Below are 24,571 nucleotides of genomic sequence, written 5' to 3' on the forward strand. Positions count from 1 at the left end.
GCTAATAACTGATTCGACACCATTTGTACCTGGTCGTTGGATTTACCTGGTTGTCGACGCTTGACTGAACCTTTTATGAGCGAAGCTTTACCCTTGCAGCAACTCAAAACTCCCACTCAGCCATGGGCAACTTCATGTCCGCACTTATATAGCCTCCCTTATGTCTAGCAGCAAACTTCCATACCGAGCCATTTTATGTACGGCCACCTACAAAAGACCCTACAAAAGACTGCTGTGCTCCCACTTGGGAGGTTCACCCATCGCTCTCTGGACAACCTGGTTTATCACCAACGCAACAATGGATCACAACTCGATATTGGATCTCAACGCAGGAGCAAATTGGTTCTCTATGTTAAGAAAGGGGAGGCCTATGGTACTGGGATCTCACCCTAGAGAGCCTCAACCTGCAAACGCCTTCCTTGCTCAGATGCCCCTCGATGTCCTGCTCGTCATCGCCAGCTTCCTCCCATTGCACGCAGAGCTCATCTTCACCCATACCTGCGTGGCCGTGAAAAAAGCGCTTACGCGCCCCCGAAATGCCGAACGACGGCTGGACTGGGACGAGCACTTGGAATATCTGACCGCTGTCATCAGCAATCGGACTGATAGATGGGTTTGCGATGATTGCGATCGAACCCATCCCACCTATATGGAAGATACACCCCGAACACCAATGGCCCCGGATTGCTACCGTTTGAAATTCTTTCAGGTCGAGAACCCATGGACCGAGCCTTTCAATCTCCCAAGTCACCGACACGTTCAACTTGCGCTCAAATATTCTCGTCTTAGGCCTCAAAGTACCCAGGAACAGGTACATCTCGATGAGCTACTAAGGCCAGGTCATCTCATGGAAACTATTCACGCTTCTCCAAGCCCAACATGTGATAGAAGCATCAGGCTTGAGCAATACTACTACCCCAAAGTTGCCCATGGCCGATACCCTCATTCTTTACACTTGCACGTACACTCCGCTAGAGGGTTGTTCGGGCGTGTCACTAATTCTACAAGCTTGTAAGCATCTGAGCGTCCGCTTCTACCGCCGCGAGAAGGAGCTGTCAGTGTTACACCACGAACATTTCACCTTGGCCCTCAATCTGAATTCGCCTCTCTCACCGAGGATATTCAGAGCAAACAAAGTCGACTGGTCCTGCCCAGATTGTGCCACAGACTTGGAGGCACATTGGAACGGCTCGTCGGTGACGATGAGGGTCTGGCGGGATCTGGGAACCGAGGGATGCCCGTTCGCAACGGTTTGGAAGCGACAAATAGGCGACTATAGATGGGGCTGGTCTAAGATTCCGACGGATAGACAGTGGAGGAGCGTCCGCGAATCTTATGAAAGGGGCGAGCAGCAGTAAGAAACAAGCTTAAGTCTTTTTTGAGTCAGGCTGGTAGTCGAGAGTACGTCTGGGATTGGATAGTCTGGAGGCTATAGTGTTTAAACCAGAAGAACTAGATTTGCTCACTAAAATATCATTAAATATAGACGCAATTATTTCTGATCATTTACTCATCCCATAAGATATAAAGCCAAACTTGAGCTTCAAGTGCTCATCCTTTGATCCTTTGCCTCGTCCTAGACATTTATAGAATAGAGTATGGCAATTCCGCTGTATCAGTTCTAATCTCATCATTATGTAGGACTGTCCGGGTGAAAAGGGGGGACAAATTCTCCATTGCTCCCGAGATAATGGACCTGTGTGCTCGGGTTCATGCTCAATGACTTGCAGACAGACCTAACCCATCCATCTGCCGTGCCTGTTTTATATACAACAACAATGAACTGTCGGGGAAGTATAAGAGAGCCACAGCGTTTGGGCAGCGAGAACTATCAGGTATTAGCCATGATTCTGCTAGTTGGGGCTGCTACTCACCTCGTGGAACATGGCAAGGATCTCCTTGGCCCCCTCGACCGTCTCTGGGCACCACAATCGCTGCCACGTCTGTCCGTCTTCTGCTTCGATCTTGACTGGCATTTCGGCTAAAAGGCCTTGATCAACAAGGTAGCCGACTCCAGAAGGTTCAGGCTCAGAATGTCCACGAATCGTAGTCCAGAAGCGATATAGCTTCCATGGAACTGTGATGCAGAGTACCGTAGACTGCCATCTGGAAGAGTCCTCACCCACTCTTATCAAAGACTCGGCGCATAGAAGATCGAGATTCTTCTCACATTCATCATGTGTGCAGTTTTCAGTCATATTCCAGGCGAATAAGCCTCCTAGACCTCGCGCAAGTCCCTGGCGGAGGTCGTAGAAGTCCAAGTCTGTGACCAAGTCTGTGATCGTCCGAGTTATGAAGGAGACTCTTCTCACCAAGTGATGGGCCTTGCATTCATTGGATAACGTGGCGAGGCCTGGGTTACTCTGGAAAGGTTTCCAGTCTCGTTCAAATGCAAGACCTATTGAGTCGCTCCTCGGAGACCGGAAGTTCTGGCTGACACCACTGCCCCATTCCGCTGGATTCATGGTCAAGACTTCAGGACCTCCACGTGTAGCCTGACCGAAGGAGCCTGCTGCAATTCGCTTGCACTCATTTTCAATAGCCGGCTCTAGCTTCTTGAGAATGGCATTCGACGTAGTATATAGCTGAAGATCTTCTTCGGGCTGTGTTCGGTCTTGAACCTCGATGGCATCGTCAAGATGAACAGTGGTGTTGGAAGAGTTGGTTCCTTCTTCACTCAAAGAATCGATTTCTGAGTCGGTCTCCGAGTCTGAGTCTGAGTCATAGGCTTGTTCGAATGGAAGCCTCTGAATCGATGGAGTTGCGACTGGAGCAGCCGCGATTCTGTTACTTGGATGGCTTAGGGTGGTTTGTGTACCCTGGCTCACAGTTGTAGATGAGCCAAGACGGCTCTCCATGGTAGAGCCTGCCAGCAATTGTTAGAGATGATATGCTTTATCTCACTGGACGAAACTAGACACATACCTTCGAGCAAGCCTCGTACCCACACATCGCTCCTAAACTCCTGGAAATCGCTGGTCATGCTGACTTCTGTTGTTCTGCTCACAACACTTCCAGTCGCCCACTCACAACAGACGCTTATAAGGTCGTCAGTTTTCTCAGCCAGATCACTGACAGCTCTGGCGCTTTCCATCTGAAAGTCATCCGCTTCGTGATCCTGGGGCCTCTTCAGATGTTCCTCCAATTCTTGAAATCTGTGTCGAATCTCCAAAAGCTCCCGGACACATGTGGCCTGCGACTCATGGATGTTCTCGAGGGTTTGGGACTGTGCCTTGAAGGCTTCGGAATTGGTCTTGTTCTGGCGGTTGAGCTCCTCGTGGATGCGACTGACAATGATCCTGTGAGAACACCAGAGTTAGCATGACGGTCTTCAGACTGTAGTCGTTGAACTGCAAAACGTACGTGTTGATGTCTCCAATCCACTTTTGCACCTTTCTTCTGTGACGGCGCACTGACTTAAACTGATGCCGAAGCTCGTCGATGATGATACCCATCTCCTTCTTATCATCTGTGTCTTGAAACTGCTCAAGATACTCGAGTGTCTTGACTAGAGCATCTTTATACTCTCCGCAAAGTGATGTTGCTGCGCTGAGAACCCGGTCGTCCGGGTCATCAGACCTCTTCACCCTGTCGATGCTCCTTAGGAGCTCATCCCACATCTCCAGCTCCTCTTCCAGCTGCCTGAATACCTTGGGGTCTTTAGCATCTCGGTTTGCTTTAACTAATTCGTCAATGACCTTCCAAATGCTGGAGTGTAGAGTCTTTATGCCTGGGTAGACGACGGAGATGAGCCCAACGGCACCAATGGCGAGCTCTACCACCATCTTGTAGGATCTTTTGGCAATTTACAGTTGAATATTATAGACAAGATGACTTCGTATCGTTAAAAGACATAAATATCCGAAGACAGAAGACTGCTAATGGGAGTCTCCAGACTTCCTCGAGCGGGGTTTATATGCCTTTCCATAGTGTATCAAAATGAGGCTGGCGTACCCTCCAAGTTGCTTGCTGCAGGGTGAGTTGTCTGTCTGCCCTGCGATATACCTGCAGAAATCGAGTCAATGTTTCACTCTAGCCATTGGGAAGGCATCCGAGTCTCGAGGCAGTGTCTAGCTGCTGCAGTTCATAGCCCCAGGCTGACATGATGGTATATCGGTGAACTTGTAGATGGACTAAAGTGTCTTTGTACAGGACACTGCATGCAGCTGCGTAAGCTGTGCGTGACATCAAGTCTGAATACCGCATCAAATGACAAACAAATGCATGCAATGGGATGAATTTACACTACTTGGCTAATATCCAAGGCATAACGTGCCAGTAATCCCAATCGTCACGCATCTCTTGTTCACGCCCAATGGCTTCATAATAATCATTTCCCATATCTAAGATGACATCCACAAAACGAACCATTCTCAACAATAAATCATCCTAGCCAGCCACTCAGATCTTTATCCTTATCAATCTCTGATCCTCATTAATCCCAAACCGCCACGGAGCCCATGGTGCGGCCCGGTCCCTGCGGCTGCATCCCTAGCGGCCCGCCAAACCGATCCCTCGGGTCGTGTTAGTCGAACGTCGGCCCTTCAGTGTGAGTGGAAAGACATCTCGGGAGACCAGGGTTCAGTACGGTCGGAATACGAGGAGTGGACTTCATGTGCTTGATTATAAAACATCAATCGTGTTTTCTGCAGACTTGACGAGCTGCTGATGGGTTCCCTATCAGATAGTCTCACAACTCAATGATTCCTAGAGATAATGTCCAACTCAATGAACCTCAAAACAGCAGAGACAAGGAAAAGGATAGTTGGTACAATTCCAAATGCCATATATGCTTATTCGTTTCCAAACCGGACCTTTATAAACCGCCCAGTTGTTTAACACACAGTAATAACCTCTCCTCCAAATGACGCCGTGCCACGCTATGTCAGGTTCCCAGACCCCATGACTGAAACTCCAACCGCTTGCCAAGTCGTGACAATTTCAGAAAATAAAAAACATGCAAATAGAGATTGTATAAATAGGTGTTATGGTTGTTGCGTATTCGATTGTTGTGTACTGGATGGTTGTGTATCCGGCAGCTGAGTATTCGAGTGTGATCGCGATCGGCCACCAGACTCTCCCGATCCTGGCCGGTGAGTGTCTGTCTGGCCCACAAAATGATCGTTCGGCCCGTGGAATCCATGCATCTCCTCGTTTACGATACTCAGATTGCTCTGGCCGAGGGATTCGCTTCGTACTCGCTGTCCGCCAGATAGACGTTGAGTCACGGGTGGCCGGACTGGGGCGCTGATGGTGCTGCTGGAGGATCGTCTTCGCTCGTCCAGAGGAGGGAATGCGACAGATGAAGGCGAGCTTGGTAATTCCGGTAACCAAGGTATTGCTTCAAGTTCCATTGGAGGAGAATTTGGCATCACCCTAGGAGTTCCGTCAGAATTCTCAGAAGCGTTACTCCATTGTCGAACGTGAGTGTAAGCGTGTGTATCGGTACTTGAGCGGTTCCTCGTTGACGCCGAGACTGAGCTGAATCGTTGTTGACCAACAGCTGCCGCATTAAAGTAATCTTCCCGGTTGCCCATAGCATCAAAGCTGGTGTGTCGGCTATTTCCCGCGCTGCCCGACACTGGATGGTAGCCTTCCGCTCCAGGCGTGGGGTTGTTGGAGCTCGGATCGGGGCTCGCCAGGTTGTATGGTGAAGGGGTCCCGGAATCCGGACCGGGGTTTGCTGGTCTTGGAGGAGGGGCTATCAACGGGTTGGCGCTCCACTCATCGACTTGTGAGTCTGTCGACTTGAACTCCTTCACAGGTGGTCGTGCCGTGGAGCGATTAGAGGGTTCAGACACCTTTGAGGTGCTGACAGCTTGGACAACCTTGTTCAGATGTCGGATGATGATGTATGCCGCCACCAACACGATGATTAGAAATCCAACAGAACCGGCTACGATGCCCACAAGTGTTGTTGTTGGGAGTCCGCCGCCGCCCTTATCGTCGTCGTCCGCAGTTAATGTTGGACTGCTCTTGGGAATAGCGGAAGGGAAGAATTTGAGGACCGCCTGGTTTTCATCGCTACCGTCGCGGACGGTAGGAAGTTCCGTGGGCATGGTTGGAGTCGAGACAGTAACGTCGGTTGTTCTGTAAGTCGTTTCGGAGCCGTCTTCGGTGGCGGTGATAACGATGGTATTCGTGATCGTCACGGGTTTTGTAGAATAGCACTGGTTAACACCGCAGGCCATACCGCTGTTGCAGCACCCATAACTCAGTGAAGATGGGCAGAGATACTGGCTCGCCGGGCAGCCGTACGTATATGCCACGCCCGCCGGTGGGAAGCAATTACCGCCTGTACTGCACACATAACCGTCCGGACAGCATCCCGCTACTATATGTAAGCCTTGGTCCGTAAAGAGTCTCGATAAAACCCACCTCCGAAGACGGCTTCGCATTGGTACCATCCAACCCTCGTTCCCTGGCATGTCACAGGGCCTTTCGTAACCGCAAAGCAGCTTTCCTTTGCGCAGTCGTAGCCTTCCGGGCAACATCCACCGTCGAGACTGGACGCGCACAACTTCTCGCCCGCGCCGCACTGTTCCTTATCTCGTCGGTTCAACACAGCGGGCGCTGTGATCTGTGCCTTCTTCTCGACCCGGTGAACTCCATCGTGTCTCCTGTAGTCGGCCGCCTCAATACTGGTGGCCCAGAGGGCAGCTAGTAGCAAGGCGACACACGAGCGACACCCCCAGTTCCTCATCTCGTGCGCTCATGGAACTGAGGGGGATGCGACGTCGATGAGAGAAATTTCGCGAAACCGTGTGGGACGCAGATCATGGACGAATTTGCCAGCCGGGTAATTAATTTCAGCTCCTCAAATCGGGCTATTGTCGCAAGTGCTCAATAAAGAGGGCGCTGGAGGGACGTGGGCTGGATCGATGGGTTTCGGCTCGCGACAACCACCGCAAATCAAATGCGACAACTTTCAATATTCACACAGGATAAATTAAAAATGATGAAAGAAGAGGAAAAGGAGGGAAGAGTCAGATGTAGCGAGAGATTCCAAACCGTCAGCAATGGAGGCCTTAGAGGCTTATCCGTGGCCGGGGGGTGTCAAGGGATGCTACGCCACGGGGGAGCAGCAGAGGCTTCTGTCATCCTAGAACTCTGGCGTCTATAGGGCTGAGCGAAAAGTCCACTGAACCGTAGGCGCGGGTCGTTTTGGTTGGATGAACAGGTTACCCGAGCACCCAGCGCTGTCCTGAGACGTGAGAAATAATTCCTCTTCAGGTTACCGCCATGGGTCCGACGTGGAGATTGATGAGGGCCCAGAGTGAGAAATGGGACGGTGAGTGAACTGAAGATGACCAGACTAGAAAACGACAGCGAAGAGTAAGCGATGAGAAAGACACGCGGCGGCTCAGGTTCCTGCGGGGACAAGCCAAGCTGAAACAGAACCGACACCATCAATCGTGAGCCGCAAGAGCATCAGAGACAAGAGGCGCAGGCCATGCGGCACTACCGTCGCTGGATATTGCTCGCAAATCGCATTCGTCCGGGTTGTTGGTGTCGCAGCAGCAGAAGCACGTCTTGGATTCGTCGACGGAGCACCGCTCCAACCCTCCTCTCGTTGTTTCTCTATTCTCATCTCCATCCTCCGCTGCACGTCTACTTCCGCCATTGGCCGGCGGCATGAAGCTCGCAAGCTCTAGCGGTAGGCTGTGGGCATAGAGGTGTCCTCGCTCGGAAAGATGGTGCGCCTGGTGCATTGGCACTGCTACCGTGGCAGCCATTGAGAGGCCTTGTTGGTCTACTTGTCAGACAAGGCCACGAATCAGAAGACCTATACGGGGCAGACCCAGGTCGATAATCGACAACGAGGGCCTCATTCGACACCGAGTGCTGGGATTTGGGGGCCGAGAACCTCATGCGCAGGAGACTAAGAGTAGAAGTGGTGTTGCGAGGCGTTGCGTTGGTTCAAGGTTGTGATGAGGTGCGCATTTCTGCCGTGGTTTGTGCCGTGTCAGGTGACCACCTTCAAAGGCAGGCTGTAATTCCATTGTGAGAGATAAATGAGCTTCTCCCCATAATAACGCACCATGAGGATGAGATGCATACCTGCCACTCTATTAACTAGGCTTTCTCAAGAAGGCAACATGACTACATGATGCTTCTCGCGAGTTTTATTACATGCTCCACTCTCGCTCGCTTCTTGCTGACGATGCCCTCTTACGTAATTTGTCACCTCTTGGCGGACCTCTTTCCAGTCACGTGTTTGCTCATTTTAAATCCCCCAAATGCTTGCCCCATCTTTCTTCTTTTCTCCACACCACCATCATCATACCCAATCAACGCAACAGTTCGCTTCAGTGCTACCATCAGTCCCATCGCCGTCCTATTATTGAAACATCGATTCAGAATGGCTCATCTTCGCGCGATGCTTCGTCGCATCCAGACGCTTCCCCCAAGATCATCCTCAGCTTTCGGAGCACGCAGAAGATTTCATTTACCTCCTTCTCTTCCTACTCCCAACAAAAGAGAACCAGCAACTGCGCAGGAGATACGCGACATTCTCAGAGAGGACAGAGCCGAAGAGCAGCGCGCCCGCAGAGAGCACGAAGAAAAAGAGGAGCAGGCGTTTCGAGCACTACCATGGTGGAAACGATACTTTAAGACCGCTGTCAAATCAGCAATCCTTCTTCGAGGTTCGTAGGGAGCCTTGTCTGATTGCCTGGTAAGTACACCTATTCTCCCATAAATCATACATGCGCTGATATTTCTAGTCTACTTATCGCTCTACCCGGAAGTCCAATAATCCCAAGGAAGACGATGATGACGATTTTGGTGATGATGACTGAGTAGTACTCTACACTTGGTCATGTCTGGTCGTGGACAAATGGGTGTATTGGGGATTGAAAGCTGGACTGGTCATTTCTGGGGTGATGGGATACTTCTTTAATAGATAGTACACCATGGAGAATCATGAAATGCTAGGCTGGGAGTCTAGATAGCGAATACACAAAGCGGTCATGACCCCGAGATAATAACTTGTTTTCATGACGGCGCAAAAGCTTCAACAAGGGGCCGGTGGAGGCTGGAGCGATGACGATCCGGGGGATGGCTTACCGGCCTAGGAAGGCAAAGGGACTTTGGGTTGACGCTTGGAGCCGATGAAACCACACGCCGAGAAACTGCGGACCTCGTGGATTAATTAATGAGGGGCATTTTATCGCGTCCTTTCCCACGGGTCTCGAGGTGCTTCCTCCAAACTTTCTTCAAGTTCGAACTTGAAAGAATCATTTTCCAGGTCTACCCCAAGAGGAACTCTCACCACGGTGAAACCTGATCGCCGATGTGTCGGTCAAGGTGAGGGCCCTAAAAAGTGTTCCAGAAGCACGTCGTCAGGGTTTTTCCTTGCGACAGGGGCCAAGGGGAATGGATGAGGTTGGCTTCTGATTAGATCATGAGATGAAGCCGCGGTTCATCAGACCAGATCGCGTCACATCACATCAACGCCCGCTGCCGATTCTGCTTGCGGGCGGTCGAATGCCCATGCTGAATCGCAAACCTCGTTCAAAATACCGCGCGAACGCAGGAGGCGCATCGTGAGTCTACCCGTCCACACACACTCACTATGCTCCATTTCCTCGTGGCTGCATCGGGCATCGGGTCGGGGGCCAAGCTTTGTGCCGCGGTCCTCGAGCCGTGGTTCGTGAATGCCTGGTCGGTCAATGTGACAACGGACAGGGTCCTCCAACCATTGTTGCATGGTGGTTAGTCAAAGTCAGTGACTCCTCACTCCAGGAAAAATGGTACACAGTTGGCAATGAGAACTTTGTCGGGTCATAGAGATGTGATTTAGAGCAAAATAAATAAATGCAAGTACAAAATAAATAAAATATCCTCTAAAGTCTCAACATCTCAGCTTGGGTTTATAACCATACGCCTTACATCTTGTTATTTTGCGGATTGAATACTTACCTCCTCGGGGGAGATGTGTGCCATTCCCCCCCTTGGACCACTACCTCTTACGTAGGTACTGTAGACTCCCACGCTGGACCCTGAGCCAGTCTCCTGTACCTGTGGCCTTCTGGAGCTCTCCCGTCTCCAGATCGTCGCTTCGAGCCCGTGTTTCGTGTGATCGGCCGTCGCCGTCGCAATCCCCCTCTTGGCATCGCCATCACTCCGCATTTTGGAGTCCGGTTAACACTCAGACACTGCAAAGAGCTGCTCGAGGCACTGAGACAATGTCTCACGGCTGTTGGGTCCAGAAGCGTCTTGACCCCCATTTTCTTTTTTTCCATTCTTCTGCTGCAATGGCTTCTCGTCTGCATTGTCGGTCAGCAGAGGGGGTCCACCCAATATTTTCTTGAGGGCCGGCTGTAGTATTCCTTTTTGTTCCTGCGCAAGCGAAAACATCAAACTTTGCCCCATTGTCACTCATCAAACCATAGGGGCGACGATCGCCCCTTTCCATCATTTCCCTATCCAGACGGGACGGTTTCCTTCATCTCACCTGTCGATGATCTGGTCTCTTGCAACATCAGAATCGGGATGGGTGCAGCCGAATGGCAACCAGAAACGCGGGGGAGGCAGCGGACGGCAGCGCCCATGTGTTAGATGGCTTGCGAATCGACCAGGTTTCCCTTTTGCCGCGCCTGTTAGGATGGGTAGCCCATCACCATTTCAAACCCAAATAGGCTGGGCGCCGGCCGTGCAATGCTCGTTGACTCAAGGCACCATGCAACGTGCCGAGATGGCAGCTTCTTTACCCCGGATTTTCCAAGACGCTGGGGAAGGCAATGCCAGGGCCAGGTGTTTGTGATCCTTTTCGATACTGCAGGGACTTGGAAGATGCTTGAAGGACAGGTTGTACTTGGCGATTGATGCCATCCTCTGCTACTTCTCAGGAATTTAACGTTTGAGCTCGGGAAGTCGGATTTCGGGTGGCGTTCTATGAGGGCCCAAAAGAGGATCCCATTGATGCAGCTGTCAATTCAGTGTTGGAGGAAAAGTCACCTGCTCGCGGGAGCGGGGGCGTGGGCGTACTGTGAGAGATGTGATAGACACTATGCTAACACTGTACTCTTCACACAATCTCAACAGTCTACACAGTCCCAATATCACAAACCCCCTGCTGCCACGAGGCTCCTCCAACTCTCCCCGGTCCACCCGTCGTCAACCAACCCCTGCAACGTCGTGGTGCTCATCCCCCCAAACCTTCCCCCAATGTTGCCCCAGAGCTCCCCGTAACGTAAAATCTTTCAGGGGCTCCAGCTTGCTCCAGTTCCCAGGCCCTCTCCAGTTCTTCAGCGGTCACTCGAGTCAACTGCAACGCCCGTAACCCCGCAAGCTAACGGAGCTTCACTTGGCCCGACAGGGCAAAGGTGTCCAGGGATCGGGCAGGGATGGCCCATGATTACCCACGGTCACGATGGTGTGCAGAGATGGATGGGATGGGAGCCGGACGGGACCCAAGCAAGCCAAGGTCCTTCTGTTGGTGTGCTTCTTGGGACCGAACCATGACGCCCCCGAGACGCGCGAGGCATCCATTTTTGGTTCCTTCCATCTTCTTTTCCTCCTTCTTTTTCTCCCGCTGATTCCTTTTTTCCTCGAGGGCATCCGTCTCAAGACTCACTCAACTCAAACACCAAGACGAGGTTGGACTCGACATCGCCAAGATCTTCGCTCCGTCTCCCGTCTCCCGCTTCCCGCCTCCGCGCGCCCTCTCCACGATCCTCGGCTTCGTCTGGTTACTCCCGGACTTTATTTTCCCCCTCCTCCCTCCCCACACCCACGTAAATCAGTTATTCGATAGCACCGCCATCGTCCGACCCTCGGCTTCCTTTCCTGTTCCAAGACAAATAAATCCTCTAACTGTCTTGTGTATGGGCGCCTGCAGCTTCTTGATCAGATCGCCTCTGGTCTTCTTGGACGAGACCATGCTTGATTGCCTCTGCTAGACGGCCGGATGGAAAACGCCTGATTGATTATCTGATCCTTTGATCGCCTCGCCACCAACAAATCTCCATCATGTTGCTGTACACTCGACTCGCACCGCCCAAGGTCCCCAAAAAGCGCTCGCGCGCAGGTACGTCAAAGCCCCTACAGCGCAGCGCATTCTGTTCCACCGCATTCTCCATGTTATAAGCATAAAACGAACGTGGCTGACTTGTCATGGATGATTCCTCGGCGCACAGGATGTAGTTATTGGTATGTTCCATGATCCACCCCTGCAATTCAAAATCGTCTCACTAACATTGCCCTTTGCAGCAAAGAAAAGGTGATTTCGCCCTACAAGACGGCCTTTTTGTGGTTGGTCTAACCTCTGCTATAGAAGAAGAAATGCAACGAAATTCGACCTGCCTGCGCGCGATGCCAGGAACGCGGCCAAGAGTGCGTTTACGAACCCGTTCGCCCTCGACAGCGGCGCAAGCGTGAGACCACCGCTTTCTCCCCTTTCGACACCAACTCCTCCTCTGGTTCAGACCGAGCTCAGCCCTTGGATTGCGACGTTCCAATCCGGCAATGGAAAGAGGATGGTCAGGATAAATCGGCCGACGAGGACTCGCTGGACGAGGAGGTTCCCATTGTGACGCAGCCACCCGTCTCCAGCGATCTCCCTCTGAAGGCCTCCCTCGTTAATCCCATGGATAACCTCCTGGGTTGGAGCCCTGGAGACCTGCCAGTCGTGTCCCCGATTGACTCGATCGATTTCCAATTGCCTGTATTTGACGATTCAGGCATTGCCGTTCAACACATTGAGAACAGCGAGGAGGAGGATGTCGAGGAGGTAATCCGTCGCGAATCCATCATCAGCATTCCTACTACGACCTACGCTGCGACCTACTCCAATGCGTACGCGCCTCAAAGCCCCTCTCTGGCCCTCATTGCGCCTGTCACAGCGCCGTCTCCACGATTCGAATTTTATTCTCCGATATTCTCCGAGTTCTCCGACCGTACCAACAGGCGCGCCCTGGTAGACCACTTCTGCAATGTCTTGTCACATCTCATTGTTTTCCGGGAGGAGCGCGGGAATCCTTTCCAGCAGCTTGTTCTCCCGCTCTGCCAGGACAGCCAGGCCGTTACAAACGCCGTATTTGCTCTAGCAAGCGCTCACTTGGAATATCGGGGTGTCACCAATGACGAAAAGAGCGTTTATTTCCACAACAAGGCCATTCAAGGCCTTGCGCGGTTGATCCAAAAGGGAGCAGGAGTTAATCGAAATGAACTCTTGGCAGCCATCATGCTTCTGGTTTACTACGAAGTGGTGAGTAAAGTCTTGGCATCTCTAATTCGCTTACTAACAACGTCATAGTTGGTTCAGAAAGGCCGATCAAACATTGTCGATGGCCATCTCAAAGGTGCCATGACCATCATGAGCCACAATGAAGCAGCCACTGATCCCACGGGCATCTTTTTGGAACGAGTATGTGACTCTTTAGTGGCCATGCTCTATTTGTACAAATTACTAATACATGGCAGGCGTTCCGCTTCTATGATGTGATCGCAGCACTCTCATTTGGCACCGCTCCCCTCGGCAGTGCCCCAGGAGCCAACTACCTTACACCGTTCCCTCCTCTCGATTCAGGTGGTGATATGTCTCCTCTCAACAGCGTCGACACTCTACTTGGAATGGCTACTTCCCTCTGGCCTATTATTCATCGCCTCTCGAACCTCCTTGCTCTCAAGGATCAACTCGATGCTGCTGTTACGAACGGAGAAGTGAGCAAGGTTGCGGTTCTCCGGACGGAATTCGAAATCTCGGCGTCAGCTATCGAATCCGCTCTTGAAGAATGGCATCCTGCTCTGCCTGAAGGCTCAGTCCTCGGCCAAAACCCCGAGGAATTGACTCCTGAGCAGACGACAGAAAGGAGTCGACTACAGAGCATCCTCAGCAACGCTCTTTCTTACCGTCATTCTGCCTTTGTCTACCTCTACCGCACCATCTATAGCTACCCACGCAACCACCCGCTCGTCCAACGCCACACTCACATTAGTCTCACTCACTGTGTGGGAACCGTCAGCAATACCGGCCCGATGAGCGCCCTTCTCTGGCCACTCTTTGTGGCAGCTTGTGAGGCTACCACACTTGCTGACCGTGACCTGGCACGTCAAACCTTTATCGCCATCAACCGTCGGCAGGGTATGACAAATATTGAGCGTGCGTGGACAATCGCGCAGGAGGTATGGCGGCGTGCGGACAAGACCGAGATGATGCATCAGCAAGAGGAGGCGACAGCCATGGGCGTCAGGAGCGGCGGAGATCTATGGAGGAGAGTGAGCGCTGACATGGGGGTAACGATTGTTTTTGGATAAGCAAGCAGCGAGTCGGGGATGCTTTTAAGGGTGGCGGACTGGTGATACCCATCCAGCGAATTCACAAGCTGGACACTTTGGAGTTGAAGGAAACGGACCGATACAGGTTTAAAAGCTATGAAATGATGGAATGGCGTTGGATATGTAGGGTCGAGGCTCTACCAATGAAGCGAATAGGAAGGCTATCTGATTTAGCTTGTATGTATGTACAAACTGGCGGCAACAAGTCCAGCTATGGAATATATTGTCTTGCTTTGTACCATGATGAGTCTCGATGCTTGTCTGTGGATCTCGATCTCGGTCGCCACTGCAAGTCGAGGATAACTCTCCAGCAGGCGAGTGAGATTGAGCCAACAGCACTCCATAACATGACTGTGCATGATGATCTGCATGGGCAGTGCATCTTGTCATTTATCCGGTCCCGGGCAGTTGGATACAAGCAAGCTTGATACTTGATTGAAACATGAACAGACTTTGACTTGAACTCGTAAGATGTCCGTTGCCATTAGCTAAAATATGCCCTCATAACCAGCCTCTATCCGTATCTGATTCATAGAGGTTGGGAGATGTGAAGCCACAGGAACTCGACATGCACAATGTGACTAACAAGATGACATGAAGGTGTGACAATTGGCTGTGCCCTCCCCGCAAACAACCTAATCTGAACTCAATGGCTCGGGGCTCCGCTGTCTTTTGTCCGGACTCTGGAACCCCATTGTCTGAGCCATTCGGCTTACTCGGGGTGGCTGCCGGATGGCGGGATGGGACAGGTGGTCTAGCGCCGTGGGAAGAGCACGCTGCCAATCGATGGCATCCGAGTTCCTGAACTAGGGAACCGAACCGAACTCTCCCCCAACAACTTCATGTCACACTCGAAAGGGGAAGAGAAGAGAGGTGCGCTTACGGAGGCTCATCTTTAAGGGAGGGGAAGGGGGTGTTCACCGTTTGTTTCTTTTTTTCCCTAGCGGCTTCGCGTGACCATGTGTTGAGGATCTGGGGCTAGCAAAGACTGCATATCCTGCGCTTGGGCATCGAAAACGCCCCGAGAGAGAACGAGGTGCAGCACACGTCTTCTCGACAGCCTTGTCCGGGTAATGGAATCCATGCAGATATGAATTGGAAAGACATTATTGGATACGATCAAGGCCCCCCCCCCCCCCTCGCGAGAGAAGGAGCTTTTTGGGCTTGCATCTTTCGTGGTACAGCCATGCAGCGAAGCCATCGTGGGTGTGTGTCTGGGGGTGAGGTGGTAGTGCAGGTCTGGTGGTCACTTGATGTCGAGGGGGTGAAGGAGTGCGCGGGCCGTTATAGGAGGGGGCCCAGACGGGAAAAGCAAAGGTAGCAAAGTGTGGAGGAGGGGGAAAATCGGCGGCCGGCGAAAGGAGGAGAGAGGAGGAATCAAGGCTAAATGTTGCCACCGAGGTGCCCTCTACCGACATAATTACCCAGGTAGGCAAGTTGATCGAGTTGTGATTTGTGCTGCCTTGTTTTGTCAGCTTTGTTACTGTTGGTTGCAACAATACACGATCATGTCCTTCTTTCTGCCTTGACTGACGATACTCTTTCAAACTCTCCCTTCTATCTGTCTGTTTTGTTGTTGGGACATAGACCGAGGCTGTCTCCGTGTAATCGAAGCAAGGTGTGTTGCGTCTGTACTTGATCACTTGAGCTTCAGTTCCTTCCTCCTCTCCACCCTAGCACTCTACCCCCACCCGCCTAAGGCAACGCCGTCTCCGGCCTCCCTCTCCACCATACATTCTTCCATCAAAGTCATCTCCAACCACTCTACCAGATTATTTTTGCTATAATCCATCAATCTTCATCCTTTCTCTCTCGTACAAGAAAGTGTGTCTTGTCTAAACCCATATCCATCCATCTCCACATCCCTGCTCCAACGACTCATCTTTCCCGTGTCTCGGATGTCGTGTCTCTGAGATTCTTAGCCACAAACTTCTTGTCCTGTTTCTCATTCGCGTCACCTGTCTATATCTTTGGCCTCCTTCATGTCCTTGGTTGATTCAACGCGCCCAACCCCGGATATGCTGCTGGGCTACTGTCGCGCCCTAGTCTACCTCTAACACTCTTGTTCAACAGCCTGCTACAAGAAAGACACCACATTAACCATTCCTTCAGAAAGCAAACTCAACAGCCAGCAACTCAGCGTCTTCTCGCCTCCCTTGCATCTCATACCTTGGGTTGCATTGACAGACGTTGCTGAGCCACAACCTGCAACAGGCCTGGAAACTTGCCGACCCCGCTGGTCAGCTTCCTTTCCTGCTTGTCACTCGTCACACCTTGTCCGCCTGTGCTCCGTTGCTCCATCTTGCGCCGGGCCCGTCGACATCCACTCCAACATCCGCATCCGCGCCCGTCTCCGCACCCTTAGAGAAGAACCACCATGTCCTAGCCATGAGCAACTTGAATACATCGGACTCCGTTCCGCCGCCACCGCGTCCGATCCGCTTCGTTCATAACCAAGGACAACCTCCTTCCAAGCGTCGCCGGATCAATGCAGCGTACGTCGTTCCCCTGTCTCCTATACTTGCCTCGTCTCCCGATCTTCCCGCTGCCTATCTGTCGCGTCACTATTGGTGCTTGTTCGGTCGCCTTGTTATCGTCTTGCTATCTCACCCCTGGACTAGACGGCTGAAGCCTTGTCAACTTGTTGCTGACTTCGACGCGAATCAGGTGTTTGACCTGCCGAAAACGGAAGACGAGATGCGCCGGCGAAAGACCCTTCTGCTCTACTTGCACCAAGAACCACCACCGATGTTTGGGATATCCTGAGGAAATAAAAAAGGAGGATGGCGAAAAGCAAACACCTATATCGAAACCCGACCATGAACGCGACAACCATGAATCACACGATCACCACGAGGACGAAGATGAGATCGAAAAGCCCAACCTCCATGTCCAGCGCACTCCCGACGCTCCTGTTCCGCAAATAATCCCCCAAACAACCTCCGAGGCTACTCTACCACCCTCGAAACCCATAGTCGAAACTCCTCATGACGACGATGTACCGAGTTTACGTCCATACCATGGCCAACCTCTGTCCTTAGCCGCCGACCTTCCGCTCTCTCCCACCACGGTCCGTCGCTCCGAGAGTCACCGTGTGCCGTACTTCCGCTACTTTGGCCCGACTGCTATTGTTCCTGGCTTCAAACAAATGGTTGTCTCGGTCCGCGATCGCCGCCGATCTACCGCTGGTTCGATGGCTGGAACGTCGCCCGTGTCAACGCATAGTGGCGCATTAGGAAGCAGCTCTGCTGCGGATAGTGAAGTCATTGGCGATGATCTACCAACCTACGACCCCAACGACACGGCACCTGTTCATCCGTTGATCATCAGTCTCGTCAAGACCTTCTTTCTCCAGATGGGTTCCAGTTATCCGTTCCTCAAACAGGCGAGGTTCTTGCGCATGGTCAAGGAAAAGAGAGTTGAGCCTATACTAGTTGATTCTATATGTGGCTTGGCTGCAAGGTTCTCGGATGCTCCAGCCCTCACAAATGGAAACGACAAGATGCCGCGGACGGAACGTGGCGCGGTATTTGCGCAGAGAGCTAGACAGGCCACTGTTGACACTTTTCCATGCCCGACTGTGGGAGCTGTACAGGCCTGTCTTCTCATGGCATATGAAGGTTTTGGGGCAAGCCAGGACAGCGCTCTTTGGATGTATCTTGGCCTTGCCATCCGCATGGCTGTCGATTTGGGTCTACAAAAAGAGGTTGGAGTTCAGTATCAGGGTGAAAAAGACCCTCTGTATGCCCTTCACTGGAGCCGTCAGTCAGGTGAAGAGGAAAGTCCTCAGGCAAAGGCGGAGGGATCAAGCCCACCTAATCCTGAGGAGCAAAAGGAGGTTGTCCAGGAGCGGATGGATACATTCTGGGCCGTCTTCATTCTTGATCGCGTCATCTCTTCAGGGACAGGCCGGCCTGTAACGTTTCGTGACGACGACCTTGAACTCTCATTTCCTGAGCCCTCAATTGATCCGGTCACTCACTGGCCAGCGCCTTACCCCATCTTCCTCCAGATTATCCACCTCTATGGGCGCGTCTGTGATGCACTCAACAAGGTCCGCAATGCGCAGGATCTTAACAAGGAGACATGGGATAAACTTGGCGAAATGGAGCATGAGTTGACAAGACTCTACAAGGGTTGGGACTGGAGGTTGCAGTTCAACGTGAGCAACTTCAAGGCGTACCTTGGTATGGGCCAGGGCACCACATTCATCCTCCTGCACTTTTGGTTTCATGCATTGTTCATCATTCTTCATCAACCTACTCTCCTCACGCCTTTTGCTGAGCTTCGCAGCGAGCTGCAGCTATTGCCGGACAGCCGCGAGTTGAGCATGAGCAGCGCCAAGACGATTTGCGATATCTTATCTTTTGCAGACCTGATTGATCCCAAGAGCTTTATTGGGAACCCCTTCACCAGTCAGCCGATCTACATTGCTGCATGCGCCTTCCTTATGGAGTCGAGCGCCAATGCCTCCGAGTCTCCATCTCGAGCAAGTTCGCCTCCTGGCTCAAAGAGACTGGATGTGCCACAGTTGCCTGGCAGCAAGAGCCGAGATGCCAAGCCGTCGAGGCATTCTCTCCTGGCTTCAGCGGCCAACCAGAATTATCAAAAGTGCTACAATTCGCTCCAGCAGGTGCAGATGTACTGGGGTGGTGTCACATACATCCTCACAGCTTTAGACCAAAAGGCCAAGGGGATCTGGGACTGCGAGACATACACGACTGAAGAATACGAGAGCACCAAGTTGCCTCGCAGGGGCAGCAGCGCCGCTCTAAGCAACCCGTTCCCAAGGTTCGAGAATCAGGCTTCACCAAAGATGTCTGGGCCACCCATAGCGTGGAGCCTGGCAGGAACAGCCAACTCTCCCAACTCGAGCCTCACACTGATGTATCAAAATATTGATTCAGCCGCCATGTCGAGTGTGCAGCCAATGCAAGCGATGAAGGCGCCCAGTACCCCTCCAGGCAACATGGTCTATGACCCCATTCGTCAGAGCCTACCAGACTCGACAAGTTTGCTAGCGCCGGCTTATCCTCAACCCAACATCTCGGCGGTGAGACAGACTTCTCGGCCGTCTGTGCCCCGACGACATTCAAACATGTCAGCAGCAAGCGGGCAGAGTCGACCAACTGTCAAATTTGACGGGTTGCCCGAGGGTGATGGGACAGAGCTTTACGCAGGTCCAAAGTTTACACCTTCGAGCCAACAATCGAATGGTTTCGATGCCTACAGTGTCTCTCCACCAGCCGCAATGAGGGAGAATGGGGGAGTGAGCGTGGCCACAACGCTCTCAGGAGCAAACAATATGGCAAATGGCACGGCCAACATGTACTTTGGCCAAGCCAACTTTCCTTACCAAATGCCTTGGGCTGCTCCAATGGGCAACATGGATGCCATCACGTTTGACAGTCAGGACATTGATATCGGTGCTTTGGGGTTGCAGCAACCAGAGCTGATGGCTCCATGGATGGGTTATGTTCCTGAAGGTGTGTTGGGTTTTTTTGAGCCCCCTGATATGAGTCAGGGCAACCAATGATGAGGGCAATGCATGATACGATGTTCTTTGCGAGGCGCACATGGGGCCTAGGTAATGGCGTTTGTGATGGTTATGACAAAAACGACTGCTACGACGTTTAGAGATATCCCGAGTTTGAGCTTGGTGCAGGGTGTACACGGGGCATGCTTGGGAACTTGGCTCGCGGCGTCTGTATCTACATGTGAGGTTTTCCTTGGGGCTTTCTCAGGGGCCATGTCTGTAATTGGGTACCGGATTGGACATGGAGTAGCTGGAGCTTGGGTATGACAGGTTGTAGAAAAGGACGAGCCATCACAAATCATGAAGTCACGACCTGCATTTTTGAGACGGCGTTATTATGGATGACCTGGGGGGTGATTAAGCTTGGTGATGAGCAGATCTAGTTTATTTGCGCTCCTCCTCGAAGATTGAGTTGCTGGTGTTATGTTTAAGCCGTAACCATGTTCTAAAGTTTTGAGCAGACAATCCCATATTTGTATGGCGATCAGGGAGTTTGGACACCGTCATCATGACTTGGCCTTTGAGTTGATAATTCTTGACGTTTCCTCTTCCGTGAGGAACATGACCGCTTAATTGGGATTCTTTCCCCGCCTACCTGATGCCCCAGAACTGGGCAATGATGATCCCATGGACGAGGAGCTGGACCCCCCGCTCGATCAGACCGTTACCTCTCATCCATCCCGCACCCCAGGAACTGGTGGCGACGTACGTCTTCATCATGTCCGCGTCCGCGCCTTCAATGTACGGGTCTCGTGGGTACCGTCCTCGCGCTGGGTCCATCATGTCGTTGGGTACGAGGGTGGGAATCGGACCGTACTCTTCCTCGAGGTCCTTCTTTGCTGCCACGTTTTCCTCCCGTTCTTCGATGCGCTCCAATATGCGCTCGTTGAGTCGTTTGCCGGTCAGTTGGTCGTCGAGGGGGAGTTTTTTAAGAGCTGAGATGTTGCCAGGGACCAGGCAATTCTCGTGAAGCACAGTGTTCCGGCCGGCGATATGGTTGGAAGGCTCAGTCCGGAACGGGAAGGACTTGAAAGCTCTCAACGTTCCTGGCGAGGAACCCGCGAGACCCTATGCCACTCAACTTGACAATCCAAGCCACCGTGGTTTACTTTGATGTGGTCCTGAGCCTCGATCGGAAGCCCGAGGAACTGGCTCGTGGGAAGGGTCAGATGAACCACCCGGTTCCCAAAGTGTCCCTGGAAGTCTTCCTACTCTACTATCCCCACTGGATCCGTTTTCACGAGGTACACCATGGCAGTAGAGGGACTAGTATTTCGGCAACGTTCTGGAAAAGAATTCTCCTCAAAGAGTTTGATATTGCCATGCCCACAAGATGGGCTCGAGTATTCAACTACTGTTAGCCATAGAGTCGTAGGAGAAAAATCCAGGCCTTTTACTTTTACGAAGTTATGGTTATATTTACTTGCCGCTTCTCTGTTTAGATGGCCACCATATGGCATCCCAAAACCGGCGACAAATCTGGTATTTCATAAACAGAAATCAACCTACAGCTCCCCTATCTACGAAAATGTCACCCGTTTTAGTCGACCCGGGCCCTCCATGAGCCGGCGTTGCCAGGACGACAGCACGAAAGTCTCGTTGCTTCTGTAGGTGCCCAGGAGTCCGACTGAACGCGCAGAACGGCGTCCTAGTCGTCAATGAACGACATGACAATCAGCCGCGCAGCTCCCACATATCAGAGCTTCTCTGGCAATCCTACCTAAAATATGCCGTCTCCCTTCCCTGGGGATAGATCACCATTGGGTTCATGAGAGCTGATGGATGGCGCCTGGGACCTGAGCGATTCGGAACCCGAATACCATTGGATACTCCTCCAGCAACAGCGAGTCCGGGTATTCCTCCTGATGCCAGTCTCCCGCTTCACAAATATCAATTAGAATCCAACTGAATTCATCAGTACGAGGAAAGTTCTCTAGCTTGATCTCATAGTAGATTCTCTCTCCGAAGAGATAGGTGGTCGAACAAGTCTGGGGTCCTCCTGAAGTGGCCAGGAACAACCTCAAAAACATGGGGGTGCCATCTCACCCGACCCAACACAATGGCGCCCATGGCAGATCAGACCCAAAAGGCCACATTGACGAACCATCGAGCCATGATCTCTGCCAGTACTTTCAGCTCCCTGACCGGTCGTAGATCAGGTCGGGGATGGTACCTGGGAGATCCATCCGGTGAGGGCGGCGACGATGCCAGAATCTCCTTTCTAAGTTGGTGGCTACTCCTGGGATAGCCTATGTGCCACTTATACAGGCAACACCGCACGGCCAAAGGCATGTTTGATCTAAGTAGTCCGATGGTTCGTATGTCGTTCAGCAGGTGTAGGGGGGGCCACCGGGAGCCTCTCCGTAATGCTCTCAGGGGACCATGGCATTGAGATCCCCCGTGTTCCTACCCTCCCAGGAATCGATCTTTAGCCAGGGCAGAACCGTTCAAAGTTAATACTCCTGAATGGTAGGGGGGACTCCAGTGACCACAGCAAGAGCAACCAACCACGTCGTCCCTCGGGGTTTCGTAGATCTTGGCCTGGCAGTGATGTTGTTTTATTCGCTTTCTGCAATGAGTAGCGCACAAGGGCTGCAAGGTTTGCACGTATAATTTTATAATCTATAGTGATAGCCAGGGCTACACTCATAATTAGCTACAGGTAATACAATACTTCTAAACCCATAGTTTCTTTGCCGAGTCCCACCCCGGTGTCTTTGATGCAGTAGCCAGCCGTCATCTCTCTGTATATCCAACAGAACCATGTCGACAAACAATCCCAAAGTCAACATCCTCTATAGAAACAACACTTTTCCTAAAACAAACGATATGCCGCAGACGTCGCAAACATGCCAGCTCTCCGACATGAATACCAGGCTCCTAAAGCCCTTCTCGGACCGTTGTGGTATCTCGCAACCTTTCACATCTTTCCCATAAGTCAGCCGGATGAGGTGCCTTGCAAAGTCCCAGTCGCAGACGTTGCTCCTCTGGCACGCTTCCTTCACAGCTCACCTCTTGACATTGAGCGCCTCACCAAATTGCTCGTAGCACATCACGCCACGCTCTTAACCCACAAGCAAGGCTGACACCGACAACCGATGTTCAGGGTGGTATCTCTATTGAGGCGACCAAGCTCAACTTCATCTGATCCTGCGTCATGCCTTGAAGATCCAGACACTGAGAAGAGGACCACGCGACTACGCCCCCTACCTCTGCAGGGTTCTTTCTCTATTCCAACTCTTCGCAGTTAACCCTGCTTCTTCCCCTTCTTCAGACGTCCCTTTATTCTGGGGCATGATGTGCATCTCAAGTCATGGACGTTGATGGCACCCTAACTACTCACCCACTACATCCCGACTTTCATCGAGGTGGGCTTTCTTTTGTCCTTGGCGGCTTTGAGATGTTTCTTGTGCCTTGGATAACCATCTCCATTCACAAAAGTCAGGGTAGTCTCTACGGCTCGTTAGGAATCGACAAGTTGGCAGAACGCAACTTAGGTATGTCTAGGGTGAATCTGTTGAACTACCTGGACGACCCATCTCTTTTATACCATCGTCAAAAGCAACAGCGTGTGCCCCTTGTAATCGAAATATCCAGTTAGCCGCAAGAACAGAGGGTATGAATCTGAGCGATATACTCTAGTGGTCCTCTTGGGCTCTTATTGTGTACCTACCTAGTTCAGGGGAGTCTCCAAGATCTTTCATCAACTCATACAATATCTATCCGTGATTGAACACTTGACAACGCTCCTTCAACCAAGATACCCAGAATCATCTAATTAATTCCAAACTCCTCTATAGAGTCATGATCCACATTGAGATTATCCAAGCCTGAGCCAAAGGTTGGGTTGATACAACTACGAGGCAGCTATCCAATTCCTTTAGCCTCCATTCATTCATTCAATCATTCCTCACCTCTGATCGCTGCACGAGAACAAAAATTTGCCATGCAAAAAGATCAAAAAATCCGAGTCCCTTTCTAGTTTATTTTTTTTTTTTTTTTTGTATCTGTTTCCGCCCCTTTTCCCTTTTACCGTCTGAGAACATTATTACCCACATATGTCGCATGCTACGCCATGACGGCATCAGCAATCACAAGAGCAGCCATACCCTCGACAATAGGGACAGCACGCGGTACAACACAAGATCATGTCATCTCTTGGCGGCAAGGACACTTCTCCTGAGGCATCGTAGCGGACAGTGGTCTGGTCCTGGCTGATGGTGGCAGGAGGCTTGAAACCGACCTTGAAGAAGATGGGCTGTTACCGCCCTGGATGCCACCAGAGTAGTTCGTCTTGGCCTGGAGCTTAGACTTGGGAATACCCGTCTTCTCAGAAGCGGCGTCGAGGGTAGGCGCGGGCACGAAAGGATCGATGTGCTTGCTATCCGTCATCTAAGCGCCCAAGAATCCCGAACCAAACTCAAAGGCCTTGGCAGCGGGGATGGACAGCATGGCATGCGCCAAAACAGCCTGCAGCTTGTCGAAGCAAGGCTCTCCCAGTTCAGAGGGCGCATTGCGGATGACACACGTAACAGTGTCAGGTGCTGTCGTGCTGGTCTCGCAGCTCAGCATGCGCGCCTCCATAGCCTGGCCGGCGGCGTCGTCGGGGCATCTCACGGGGAGGTTCTCGTCCACCTCTGCTCAGGCGATTGTCTCTACAAGTCTGAGGAAGGCCGGGTCGCTAAAGAGCTTAATGTTACCGACCGAGGTAACAAAGGCGACAATCTCGATACCGTACGCCTCGCAGAGCCA

At 51.9% G+C, this 24,571-nt stretch overlaps 6 protein-coding genes across 6 annotated transcripts; 2 read left to right on the forward strand and 4 right to left on the reverse strand.

The window, feature by feature from the left end:
* Window positions 1-1,853: 1,853 nt before the first annotated feature.
* NECHADRAFT_74103 (uncharacterized protein) lies at window positions 1,854-3,785 on the reverse strand (the record flags this gene model as incomplete). The annotated part of the gene is made up of 3 exons (XM_003049741.1): window positions 1,854-2,866; window positions 2,926-3,299; window positions 3,364-3,785. The coding sequence occupies 3 exons, from the start codon at window positions 3,783-3,785 to the stop codon at window positions 1,854-1,856; spliced, it is 1,809 nt and encodes a 602-aa protein (XP_003049787.1).
* Window positions 3,786-4,885: 1,100 nt separating this feature from the next.
* On the reverse strand, window positions 4,886-6,703 carry NECHADRAFT_89646 (uncharacterized protein; the record flags this gene model as incomplete). The annotated part of the gene is made up of 3 exons (XM_003049742.1): window positions 4,886-5,039; window positions 5,077-6,331; window positions 6,379-6,703. 3 exons carry the CDS (start codon window positions 6,701-6,703, stop codon window positions 4,886-4,888), a joined length of 1,734 nt encoding a protein of 577 aa, XP_003049788.1.
* Window positions 6,704-9,169: 2,466 nt separating this feature from the next.
* NECHADRAFT_74105 (uncharacterized protein) lies at window positions 9,170-10,134 on the reverse strand (the record flags this gene model as incomplete). The annotated part of the gene is made up of 3 exons (XM_003049743.1): window positions 9,170-9,285; window positions 9,577-9,694; window positions 9,925-10,134. 3 exons carry the CDS (start codon window positions 10,132-10,134, stop codon window positions 9,170-9,172), a joined length of 444 nt encoding a protein of 147 aa, XP_003049789.1.
* Window positions 10,135-11,703: 1,569 nt separating this feature from the next.
* Window positions 11,704-14,521, forward strand: NECHADRAFT_65087 (uncharacterized protein). The gene is made up of 6 exons (XM_003049528.1): window positions 11,704-12,034; window positions 12,144-12,156; window positions 12,217-12,226; window positions 12,281-13,213; window positions 13,262-13,372; window positions 13,429-14,521. The coding sequence occupies exons 1-6, from the start codon at window positions 11,977-11,979 to the stop codon at window positions 14,260-14,262; spliced, it is 1,959 nt and encodes a 652-aa protein (XP_003049574.1). The 5' UTR covers window positions 11,704-11,976; the 3' UTR covers window positions 14,263-14,521.
* Window positions 14,522-16,671: 2,150 nt separating this feature from the next.
* Window positions 16,672-20,302, forward strand: NECHADRAFT_98518 (uncharacterized protein; the record flags this gene model as incomplete). Its single annotated transcript, XM_003049529.1, has 2 exons — window positions 16,672-16,778; window positions 16,951-20,302. 2 exons carry the CDS (start codon window positions 16,672-16,674, stop codon window positions 19,817-19,819), a joined length of 2,976 nt encoding a protein of 991 aa, XP_003049575.1. The 3' UTR covers window positions 19,820-20,302.
* A 108-nt stretch (window positions 20,303-20,410) lies between these two features.
* On the reverse strand, window positions 20,411-22,111 carry NECHADRAFT_74108 (uncharacterized protein; the record flags this gene model as incomplete). The annotated part of the gene is made up of 4 exons (XM_003049744.1): window positions 20,411-20,887; window positions 21,329-21,467; window positions 21,540-21,698; window positions 21,924-22,111. 4 exons carry the CDS (start codon window positions 22,109-22,111, stop codon window positions 20,411-20,413), a joined length of 963 nt encoding a protein of 320 aa, XP_003049790.1.
* Window positions 22,112-24,571: the final 2,460 nt, after the last annotated feature.

The sequence above is a fragment of the Fusarium vanettenii genome (assembly GCF_000151355.1).
Source record: "Fusarium vanettenii 77-13-4 chromosome 1 genomic scaffold NECHAsca_8_chr1_1_0, whole genome shotgun sequence".
Taxonomy (NCBI): domain Eukaryota; kingdom Fungi; phylum Ascomycota; class Sordariomycetes; order Hypocreales; family Nectriaceae; genus Fusarium; species Fusarium vanettenii.